At 51.3% G+C, this 11,557-nt stretch overlaps 1 protein-coding gene across 7 annotated transcripts in view; it reads left to right on the top strand.

Annotated features, from left to right (window-relative positions):
• AK8 (adenylate kinase 8) overlaps positions 1 to 11,557 on the top strand; it is a 127,760-nt gene that overhangs the window by 3,747 nt on the left and 112,456 nt on the right. For 6 of the 7 annotated variants that reach the window (XM_077851216.1, XM_077851215.1, XM_077851221.1 and 3 more), the window contains exons 3-4: positions 4,991 to 5,040; positions 7,941 to 8,054. In XM_077851216.1, the coding sequence (XP_077707342.1) occupies positions 4,991 to 5,040; positions 7,941 to 8,054 (164 nt within the window). The remainder of the gene's footprint in view (positions 1 to 4,990; positions 5,041 to 7,940; positions 8,055 to 11,557) is intronic. The other variant, XM_077851217.1, reaches the window with a different exon arrangement.

The raw sequence follows: 11,557 nt of genomic DNA, 5'->3' as shown, positions 1-11,557 counted from the left end.
AGGGGCTGCTCAGATCCCAGTGCCATTTCACCAACCTAAGCAGAGTGGCTCATGGAGAGCACAACTGTGCCCTTTTCTGAGCCTCTGCTGACTCGAGGATTGATGTTGGTGGTAAGCCCACGTGCCACAGGTGGAAATGGAGCTGAGAGCACGGAAGGCCAGGAGAACTGTCACTTTGAGCTGTCCACCTGGCCTTCTGGTGTGAGACTCTCCTGAGAGGCCTCCGTTCTCTGACTGGCTGTTTATTTCTTGGCGTTGGGGGGCAGAGTGGCCCTTCCTTCCTGGCGGCCCTGCTGTGGACTGTGGCTTACCAGCCAGGCCTCTCCTACCCAGGCCTCCGTTTGTGGCTTTCTGGAGGCACATGTGTCTGCCTTCCCACCTCCTCCCACCTGAGTCTGGACAGGGACTAGGTGTTGCTATTACCTGAACCCTACTGGGTGCCCTCTGCCGAGTTTGGCTTTCTTGTACTGCCACCACCAAATAACAGCAAAGTTAGAGCAGAAGCAAAAGTACAGGATAAACAAAGCGAAAGCAAAGGAAAAGTGAAATAGGAGCAGAGCAAGAGCTAATGGCATGTGAATTCAGTGAGTGAATTCAGTGAGGTGCCACCACCCGGGGCCCCTGGGTTCACTGCATGTCAGCACTCTTGTCAGAATGTAAAGAAACTTTTCTCCGCATCCTCTCCAACATTTGTGGTCTCCACTGTTGGTGGGAATGTGAACTGGTGCAGCCACTCTGGAAAACTGTGTGGAGGTTCCTCAAAGAGTTAAAAATAGATCTGCCCTACGACCCAGCAATTGCGCTGTTGGGGATTTACCCCAAAGATACAGATGCAATGAAACGCCGGGACACCTGCACCCTGATGTTTATAGCAGCAATGGCCACAATAGCCAAACTGTGGAAGGAGCCTCGGTGTCCATCGAAAGATGAATGGATAAAGAAGCTGTGGTCTATGTATACAATGGAATATTCCTCAGCTATTAGAAATGACAAATACCCACCATTTGCTTCAACGTGGATGGAACTGGAGGGTATTATGCTGAGTGAAGTAAGTCAATAGGAGAAGGACAGACATTATATGTTCTCATTCATTTGGGGAATATAAATAATAGTGAAAGGGAATATGAGGGAAGGGAGAAGAAATGTGTGGGTAATATCAGAAAGGGAGACAGAACATAAAGACTCCTAACTCTGGGAAACGAACTAGGGGTGGTGGAAGGGGAGGAGGGCAAGGGCTGGGAGTGAGTGGGTGACGGGCACTGAGGGGGGCACTTGATGGGATGAGCACTGGGTGTTATTCTGTATGTTGGTAAATTGAACACCAATACAAAATAAATTTATCATAAAAAAAAAAGAATGTAAAGAAACTGGCGAGGGAGCCTGGCCCCACCTGGGCCTAAGTGTCCTCATTGGTAACCGGGGGGGTGGGGGGCGTGCTTGGGTGACTGGGATGGAGGGGGCAGTGCCTGGCCAGCGGTGGGCGGCTGCAGGGGCCGCTTCATCCTGCCAGTTTGAAACATTTCGCTTCGGGGTACATGCTGCCATGCGTTCTCAAACCTTGAGCCCCAGGACTCGGCCAGCCCCTCAGCTGGAAGTTCAAGAGCTGAAATTTGAGGCAGATTCTCATTATACTTTAATCTTGCTCATCTGTGTGCAGATTTGATTTTCAGTGTCAAACCATCCACTTTACCAGCATCTTTCTGTTTCAGACTCAGCGCCGCAGCAGACACTGGGGGCTGGCCTTACCACCACCTGTGCAGCCTCTTCCCTCCCTCCGTCCCTTCACCTTTTTCCATCCTCCTCAGCACCTCCTCCGTTCACTCATGGTGTTTTCTGAGGCACCTGCCACGGAGCCTTTATTCCTTCTCCAGACCACACAGCATGCCGTGTTGCTCCCAAGCAGGGGTGCAAAGAATGCAGACCTGCCCCGTCTGGCTGTAGCTGGGGCCGGCCTCCTGGCCTCCTCAAGAGCCAGAGTCAAGGTTTTTGGCCCCAAAGGGAGTAGAGGCATTGAATCCCAGGGGCCACTGTTTTGGAGGGGGGTGTTTTGTTCCCACAACCTCTCTCAGGCCATGGGCTGGCTGCCCTTATGGATGGTGGAATCTCTTTGCCCTTTTTGCTCAAGTCCCAACCACTAAGTAAATAACAGAGAGGGACATATGTGGGTTTCCCCCTGTGCCCAGGCCTCTGCCAACAAGTAAAGCAAAAGAGGCCTTTTATGAGTTTTCTTGGAGGGAAAGGAAGCCGAGAACAGTTGAACCCTGCTCCTGTGTGGTCTGGAAGAGGACCAGAGATGAAGGGAGGCCCACTGACGTCCAGTGAGTATATTCACTGCCCTGGGCTCGTAAGTGAGGTCATCTTGCCTCCTTCCAGCCACGCAGGGGCCTGGGTTTGCAGAAAGCTGGGCACTCAGCATCTCCACTTACTGGACATGGTGTGGGGTGGAGAGTGGCTCACATGGCCAGTGGCTGGTGTAGAGGGAGAGAAGGCTCCAGACTCATCCTGGTGAGCATGCACAGGAGGGAACAAGGGGAGCCCCCGGCACATGGCTGGCAGCCCCTTCGCCTCGAGAAAAGCAGATTTAGTACAAAGTGAGCATTTACAGTAGCCCTGGGCAATATTAAAGCAGGTGATGGTGTATATAATGGTATGTTGCGTTTTTTTATCAAACGTTTGTCCAAGAAAGCTGTGTATTAGAGCTCCAATACCTAAGGGTTTTCTTGTGAATTTTAAATCATGCTCCTAGTTAAACCTCAAAAGGATCTGTGGATGGAAAGGTTTTTTGATTTCCTTTGAAGTGGTTTGAAGAAGTTGATTACTCTTGGCAGTCAAGCAGCCTTTTATGACACTGTTTATAAATAATTACTCATGAGCAGAGCTGGAGTTTCAAGGTGTTAGATTTTAAGAAACTGAAATTAATCACATAAATGTGTGCGAGAAATTAGGTGGGGAGAAAGGCCGTGGATGTTCCCCCTTTTAAAGCAATTTCATAGATGTGTACAATTTGGGTGCCACTTAGGGGAGCCCGGAAGGGGAAAGCAGCCTGTGAGCCCCGCAACTTTGTCAAGATGAATACATGACTTGGGAGTCAACTCATTCCCAAAAGGTTCTTGTGGGGGTGTGGCCCCTACTCCTCAGGCTCCGCAGACCCTGAGCCCCTTTGTGTCTGGCCTGAGGTCTGAGGAGCTTGAGCAGATGCCTGTGGCCAGAGTCCCAGCCAGGCAGCCAGGCGAAGGGCACAGGAGCCGGACCGGTCCACCTGCTGCTCCCTTACTGTGGCTCTGGCCAACTGTGTCTGCCGCACTGGGGCGGGCAGGAAGCACCCCAGCTGAGCCTGCCTTGGAGAGGAAAGTGGGTGCAAGGGTTTGCTGAGCTGAAGCGTGGCAACATTAGGCCAGTAGCCGGGGCTGGAGGAGATGCCCTAGTGCTGCCTTGTCCAGGGCCTTCCTCCCACCCACCCCCATCCCTGATTCACATCACCACCAACAGGAAAGATCTGGGGCTTCCAAGAAGCAAATTCACACATCACTGGGGCTAAAGGACCAGGTTTATAAGTGTTTAGAAATATAGGAAACAGTGCTCTAGAGCAGTTAGTTGGGACACATAAAAATCGAAGAAGCAGCAAAAAGCCATGACGTGCTGAGGCTGTCATGTTCTCCAGGAGAGAGGGACAGTGCCTAGTCAGGGACAGGCACGGAGGACGACTGCTCCCCTTCAATTCCCACCTAACACAATTACCAATGTTCCATTATGCTTTGCTTGGCAGCATCGGTCCCAACACTGAGCAAGGACAAGGTGCTCCGTGAGTGAATCAGTGAATCATCTTAAACCTTCCCTCCATGTTTTCCCTGAAAACGAGAAGGTGCTGTGAATCTGGGCAAAGGTCTATATTTACACCCACGCAGCCTGGCTGGGTGTAAATGTGCTGATCATTAAATCATGGGCCAAATGGACACTAGCTCCTTCTCCGTTTCCACTTCCAAACTAAAAGGTCATGCACGTCCATTGTCCTCTGCACAGATGAGGGGCCCTCCCGGTGGCCTGGCAGGAATGGGCTCTGCATGTAGACCTCAGAAGCTCAAGTGAGTTGAAGTATATGAACAAGATGGGACATGTTCATCATCCCCTTGGCTCAGGGGTCAGGCCAACAGTGGTGAGGAGAGAGATCTGCTTTCCCAATGTGTGTTCTGTGCTCCTGGTTCCCCACATTTAGGGGCAGAGGGGTGGCTTTAAGTCAAGGTGGTGCGCAGAGGAATCAGCATGGATTCACCTGTCCAGACACCATGTCCTGAATCCCAATTTGACCCGGGAACACATGCCTTCCAGTCCTTTTCCTAAGATACTGGTCTGGTCTTTTCCAGTGGGCCAGCACCTACTCAGTCATCGAAAAGCTGCTATAGGAATTATGTGGAGCCAGCAACCGCCCAGAGCCAGCGGTCTCCCTCTGAAGCAAGCCATTTGCATAGAAATGCCCACATTTGAAAACAAAGACTTTTCTATCTGGGGTTTTATAAATCTGGCCTATATACTCCAGGCTCTCCCCCATTATTTCCCTCAGTAATATGATGGGGAATACAATTTGCTAAATAAAAAGGCATGTATGTGTGTGTATATGCTCAGAAGGTCATTTACATAAAATACAGCTTTATTTGAGAGCGTGTCCCTAAGACAAAGTCCCTGTTTAAAATGCTTTATGGTGCTTGAAATCCAAATTGTTCTTGATATTTATTAGTTTGGCAAACAAGTTACTGTGTCCATGTCCCCTTGGAGACAGAAAAATAAACCGTCTCAGTGATCACTTACCTCTCTAAACATAGAGGGTATGTTCTGTGGTAAGAGCATCTCTGAGCCCTTGGGTTACAAACGACCATGTCACTTGCAGAAAATGAAATCTGGGAAAGGAAGGAAATGAATACCCTCGGAGCACCGCAGGCTCTGGAGGTTGCTCTGTCATATAAGGTGGTGACATTCAAATCTTTCTCTTCCACAGTGCCGAAGATTGTGATATTAGGTCCACCCGCCTCGGGGAAAACAACTATAGTAAGTGCATCATATTAAGTATTGTAATACTGTAATATCTCATTTACCTGCAGAGCTGGAATAAGGCTGCCCCTCAGTGGGTTTTCACCACGACTGAGCTTTCCTTCATCCTTCCCCTCTCTTGCTTCTTATTTTCTTATTACAAGAGGTGGCATGTGCGCCTAGTAGGAAACCTAGAAAGCACAGAACACAAAACTATATTCCCCACCCATCCGGGTTGAGCATTATTTTAGCAGTTGGGATATACCTTCCAGGGTGTTCTCAGGCTGCACAGACAGCAGACTCGCACACTCTTTAGTTTATATCCTTAGGATACATTCCCAGAACCAGACCAGAGTCAAGAGACTTTTTTCCCCCTAGCATTTTAATTTATTCATTTATGAGAGACAGAGGCAGGGACATAGGCAGAGGGAAAAGCAGTGTCCCTGTGGGGAGCCCGATGTGGGACAGGATCCCAGGACCCCAGGCTCATGACCTGAGCCAAAGTCAGATGCTCAACCACTATGACACCCAGGTGGCCCTTGAAATGGACTCTTCACTCATTCTGAAACTTTCAATTACAAAATAGTTCCATCAGAAGGGCATAGAAACTGCACTATAGATACTCACATACCCAGCTCCCCCAGATTTTATAGCAGTTGTCATTTTGCCATATTTGCTCTGATGATTCTCTCCCCACTTTGAAGACCATGACTTGAAAGGTACAGCAAATACCTCATCCCACCTTCCCCTTCCTGGTCTTTCCGTGGAGACAGCCCCAATCCGGATGCTAGTGTGCCTCCTGCCTACGGTTTCAGTATTAAGTTCCTGTCAATTGTCAAAACTTGTGAAAGGTGTAATCATATGAGGTAGAACTCTATCTTTTAAAAGCCTGGCTCGGGATCCCTGGGTGGCGCAGCGGTTTAGCGCCTGACTTTGGCCCAGGGCGCGATCCTGGAGACCGGGGATCGAATCCCGGTGCATGGAGCCTGCTTCTCCCTCTGTTTGTGTCTGTCTTTCTCTCTGTGTGTCTCTCATGAATAAATAAATAAAATCTTTAAAAAAATAAAATAAAATAAAAGCCTGGCTAGTGAACATAAGTTAACTCTTCCTTGATGACTGTGCCATTGCTGTGAGCCCTCATCCCGGGCCTGGATGATGTGGGGGGCCATGTCCCCTGATGAGCTGACACTTTGCTTTATTCAGAAAAGGAATTGGGGTGCCTGAGTAGCTTAGTTAAGCATCTGCCTTCGCTGTGGGTCTTGATCCTGGGGTCCTGGGACTGAGCCCTGTGACTGAGCCCTGCTCATTGGGGAGCCTGCTTCTCCCTCTCCCTCTGCCTGCTGCTCTGCCTAATTGTGCATGTGTGTTCCCTCTCTCTCTCTGTTAAATATATATGTTTATATATTTTTGTTTTATAAATATTTTATATGTATATATTGCATATGGTTTTTTTTTTTTACTTTTTATATATTATTTATAGTTTTGTTTGAAAAAAGGAATTAAGATGGCCAAGCCTTGTCCAAGCTGACCTGCCTGTGCTATATTCTGGCATCATTTATATCCTACCATTCTGTCTCTCTCTGTCCATCCAGCTGCCTATCTATCCATCCCTCTATCCTGCTGCTTGTCAGTCTGTCTGTAGTTTTTTCTACTGTGTTCCTCAGGATCAGGCTGCCAGCTTTCCCTCCTGTCTGCAATACCGTCCCCCTAAATGTTGTTCTGCTGCTAGAAACCAGGGGCTCCCAAGCCGAGCAGTCGCAAGCATTACCAGGGTGCTTTGGAAGATGCAGGTTCCAGACTCCCCTCCAGATCTGACTGATCTGATCTCCTGGGGAAAAGCCCAGGGAGGCTGTAGAAGCCACTCCAAGGTGGTAGCCTCTGCGCTGGACAGACAGGCTCCCGAGCCACAAGCTACGTAAAGGCAGAGTCAAGTCACTCAGCCTGAGGGGTCTCCTCTGGCAAAGGGCCTTTGTCTTTGAGATGTTGGGCTCTGGGCCCACCGCGCTTACCCCCAGGTCTAGCTCTCCCCCTGACCTCTGGTGAATTTTCTGGGTAGAATTCCTGAAGTGTCAGGAGCACAGACAACTTTTTTCATCAAGGCTCAGCTTGGCTGAGGCAATTGACTTTGCCTCCTGGTGAGGTCAGGGCCCACAGTGCTTGGCTGGTGTTTGAGCTACAAGCCTTTTGGTGAATTCGCTATCCTTGCCTCTCACCGCTGCCTGGGGACACACAGACTCTAATTTTGCAGTAAGATGATATACAGTAAAATCCAGACAGAGCCCTAAAAGGCTGTCACCACTGACATCTCCCAGCATGCACAGCAGAGAGAATTAAGGTTCATACTTGCCCCAGGGGACTTTAGGGCCTTCTGAGTCATCCTGATGCTGAAATGGTCATCAGTATAATCTGGGCATTAAGAACATTTTACTGCATTATTATTCCCTAAAATGTATTCATGTCTGTAGAGTATACATAGCCATCAATGACCTAAATATTCATTTGGCTAGACTAGGTCATGTCCCAATCTAAGGAAAAATGAATGAGCATGGCTGTGACCCATACTTAGGTCCTGTCCCTGCATTTCTAGTCATAAACCTTCTGAGGTGCCCAGAGTTGAGAAAGGCATGCCAAGGGCAGCTACAGGCATGGCTTTCTGTAGGTCTTCTAGCTCCTCATTGTCACTGGCTGCTGGAGACAGAGCATTCGCCCTGTCTCCCCTTCCTGCCTTGGCTTGGGGGGGCGAGGACTCTATGGACTTGTTCCCCTCGGCAGCCTCCTTCCCACCAGAAGTCATTGGGCTTCCTTGTGGCCAACCTTTTCTAGTAGAATATAGAAGATAGAAGGACTTGGACATTTTAATGGAGTTCCCTCCATCACAGCTTTCACTAAAATGTTCTTGTCCTCTTTCCTTTCTTCAGGCAATGTGGCTGTGCAAACATCTGAGCAGCAACCTTCTCACAATGGATAACTTGATGGCCCAAAAATTTTCCTCTTTGGCTGCAGTTGCCAGGGAGCATTATCAGAAAATGAAGGTAGGACTGGCCCTGGGGGTGGGGGTGGGGGTGAGGGCAGGAAGGGGAGACAGGACAACAGCTCTCATGGCTCCCCTGCCCGCCCTGCCAGCTAGTTTCCATGTCCTTGTGGACTAAGTAAGGGAGAGGCTAGGGTAAGATGAGATACAGGCAGGGTGTGATGGAAGGAGGAGACAGTTCTCAAGTAGGACACATCCTGGTGGAGATGGAAATGAGGGTTTTGTGGCAAAAGGGGCCATTCATAGAGCAAGAAGGCCCCTTGCTGATGGAGTGGCCTCGGCTTGCTCCTCCCCAGGATCAGCCACATCACAGGGGTGTCCAGGGGCAGGAGCTCCCTCTACATATGACGGAGCCCCCATCTGGACAGGCAGGGGGTTTAAGGGTAGTCCTCCAGCTGTCTCCACACTAGAAAGACCGATGCCTTGTACTTTGGGGATTCCTCCTTCCACTCAAGGTGCTCTGGGCACTCTGTGGTGCTCCAGGCATTCTGTGGTGCTTCTGGCGCTCTGTGGTGCTCTGTGATGCTCTGTGGTGCTCTGTGGTGCTCCGTGGTGCTCCTGGTGCTCTGTGGTGTTCTGTGGTGCTCCTGGTACTCTGTGGTGCTCTGTGGTGCTCCTGGCGATCTGTGATGCTCTGTGGTGTTCTGGGTGGTCCTGGCGCTCTGTGGTGCTCTGTGGTGCTCCTGGTGCTCTGTGGTGTTCTTTAGTGCTCCTGGAACTCTGTGGTGCTCTGTGGTACTCCTGGCGATCTGTGGTGCTCCTGGCGCTCTCTGATGCTCTATGGTGTTCCTGGTGCTCTGTGGTGCTCCTGGTGCTCTGTGATGCTCCTGGCGCTCTGTGATGCTCTGTGGTGCTCCTGGCGCTCTGTGGTGCTCTGTGGTGCTTCTGGTGCTCTGTGGTGCTCTGTGATGCTCCTGGTGCTCTGTGGTGCTCTGTGATGCTCCTGGCACTCTGTGATGCTCTATGGTTCTCCTGGTGCTCTGTGGTGCTCTGTGGTGCTCTGTGATGCTCCTGGGGCTCTGTGATGCTCTGTGGTGCTCCTGGCGCTCTGTGGTGCTCTGTGGTGCTCCTGGCGCTCTGTGGTGCTCTGTGGTGCTCCTGGCGCTCTGTGGTGCTCTGTGGTGCTTCTGGTGCTCTGTGGTGCTCTGTGATGCTCCTGGTGCTCTGTGATGCTCTGTGGTGCTCCTGGTGCTCTGTGATGCTCTGTGGTGCTCCTGGCGCTCTGTGGTGCTCTGTGATGCTCCTGGTGCTCTATGGTACTCCTGGCGCTCTGTGGTGCTCTGTGGTGCTTTTGGTGCTCTGTGGTGCTCTGTGGTGCTCCTGGTGCTCTGTGGTGCTTTGTGATGCTCCTGGCACTCTGTGATGCTCTATGGTTCTCCTGGTGCTCTGTGGTGCTCTGTGGTGCTCCTGGTGCTCTATGGTACTCCTGGCGCTCTGTGGTGCTCTGTGGTGCTCCTGGTGCTCTGTGGTGCTCTGTGGTGCTCCTGGTGCTCTGTGGTGCTCTGTGATGCTCCTGGCACTCTGTGATGCTCTATGGTTCTCCTGGTGCTCTGTGGTGCTCTGTGGTGCTCCTGGTGCTCTATGGTACTCCTGGCGCTCTGTGGTGCTCTGTGGTGCTCTTGGTGCTCTGTGGTGCTCTGTGGTGCTCCTGGTGCTCTGTGGTGCTTTGTGATGCTCCTGGCACTCTGTGATGCTCTATGGTTCTCCTGGTGCTCTGTGGTGCTCTGTGGTCCTCCTGGTGCTCTATGGTACTCCTGGCGCTCTGTGGTGCTCTGTGGTGCTCCTGGTGCTCTGTGGTGCTCTGTGGTGCTCCTGGCACTCTGTGGTGTTCTGTGGTGCTCCTGGCGCTCTGTGATGCTCTGTGGTGCTCCTGGGCTCTGTGATGCTCTATGGTGTTCCTGGTGCTCTGTGGTGTTCTGTGGTGCTCCTGGCGCTCTGTGATGCTCCTGGTGCTCTGTGGTGCTCCTGGCACTCTGTGGCACCGGGGCTGCCCTCCTCGTCCTACTCACTCCCACACAGCTGTGTGCAGCATCCCAGGGCATTGGCTATTCTGTTCCTAAAATCTCACCAACCCCATATTTGAAACTTTTTTAAAAAAATGGGAAATAGCTTGATTATGTTGTTTCTCTTTAATACAAATAGAAACTTCGAAATGTTTCTTCATAATCCCCCCCCCCTTTTTTTAAAGATTTTATTTATTCACGAGAGGCACAGAGAGAGAGGCAGAGACATAGGCAGAGAGAGAAGCAGGCTCCTCATAGGGAGCCTGATGTGGGACTTGATCCTGGGACTCCAGGATCACATCCTGGGCCGAAGGCAGGTGCTCAACCACTGAGCCACCCAGGCGTCCCCATAATCCCCTTTGGAATATAAGCGGATTTCTTAGTCCACTCGGGCAGCAATCACAAACTACCACAGACTGGGTAGCCTGGCAGCACAGGATTGATCCTCCCAGTTCTGGGGTCTGGGAATCTGAGGTCATGGCACCAGCAGATTAGGTGTCTTGGGAGAGTCATCTTCCTGCTGTGTCCTCATGTGGTGGAGAGGGCAAGGGCACTCTTGGGTCTCTATTTTAAGGGCACTAATCCCATTCATGAGGGCTCCATTCTTATGACCTAATCACATCCCAAAGCCCCCCCACCTCAGCCCAATACTGTTACCTCGAGGGTTAGGATTTCAGCATCTGAGTTTGGGGGACACAGGCATTCAGACCATAGCAGCAGGGATATGCCCTCTTGGATGTTCTTCATGGAGGCTCCAGCTGCCTCTTGTTTGTGAGGGAAGCTAACTGAGAAGGATAAGAATCCCTGTGTTTGCTGAGTGCTTTCCAGGCCTCCATCCTTATCTCATAACTTCCGTGACCTCCATGCACAGCATGGGGGTGCTGACCTCCCCCGGGCTAGGATGCTAGATTCAGGCCTCACCCAGAGCCCGACTCCAGCAGTTGGGGTTGGGTATGGGCTGGGCAGGGGGCTGCAGTGACTCCTGGGGCCCAGATGGAAGTAGCACCTTCCTCCTTAGCTCTACAGCCAGAACTAGGCACCACTTGTGGCCACTTCTTGTGTTTCCGTCCTCTCTGAGGTTTCTCTTCATCTTTCTTGGCCCACACTCTGTTCCCTGGTTCAAACCACCCACAGAAGCAGTGCCAAGGCCCAGTGCATGGGCCAGCTGGTCAGGTGTCCAGAGGCCCCAGGCAACTCTGGTGAGGAGTGTGCAAAGAGGGCTCAGCAAGGTCACTGGGCCCTGACAAGGCCGGGAGCACCCTGACAGGGCAGGGGGTATTTTCAGGGATTGGGGATGGGACTCCCAACCCCAAGTTCACCAGTTCCCACAACTCGATGGAAGGAAGACCTCATTCAGCAGGGTCAGTCACTGCCATAGTGATACGATACTGAATATGCTCAGTCCAGAGCACCTCCTGCCCCCACTGCCTGGCAGGAGCCCTGGGGCAAAGCATGTGATGCCCCACCTGTTCTCTGGCCCTGCAGTCTTGCAGGAATCGCC

This window comes from Canis aureus, chromosome 16, assembly GCF_053574225.1.
Source record: "Canis aureus isolate CA01 chromosome 16, VMU_Caureus_v.1.0, whole genome shotgun sequence".
NCBI classification, from domain to species: domain Eukaryota; kingdom Metazoa; phylum Chordata; class Mammalia; order Carnivora; family Canidae; genus Canis; species Canis aureus.
This window is presented reverse-complemented; position numbering and strand designations above follow the sequence as displayed.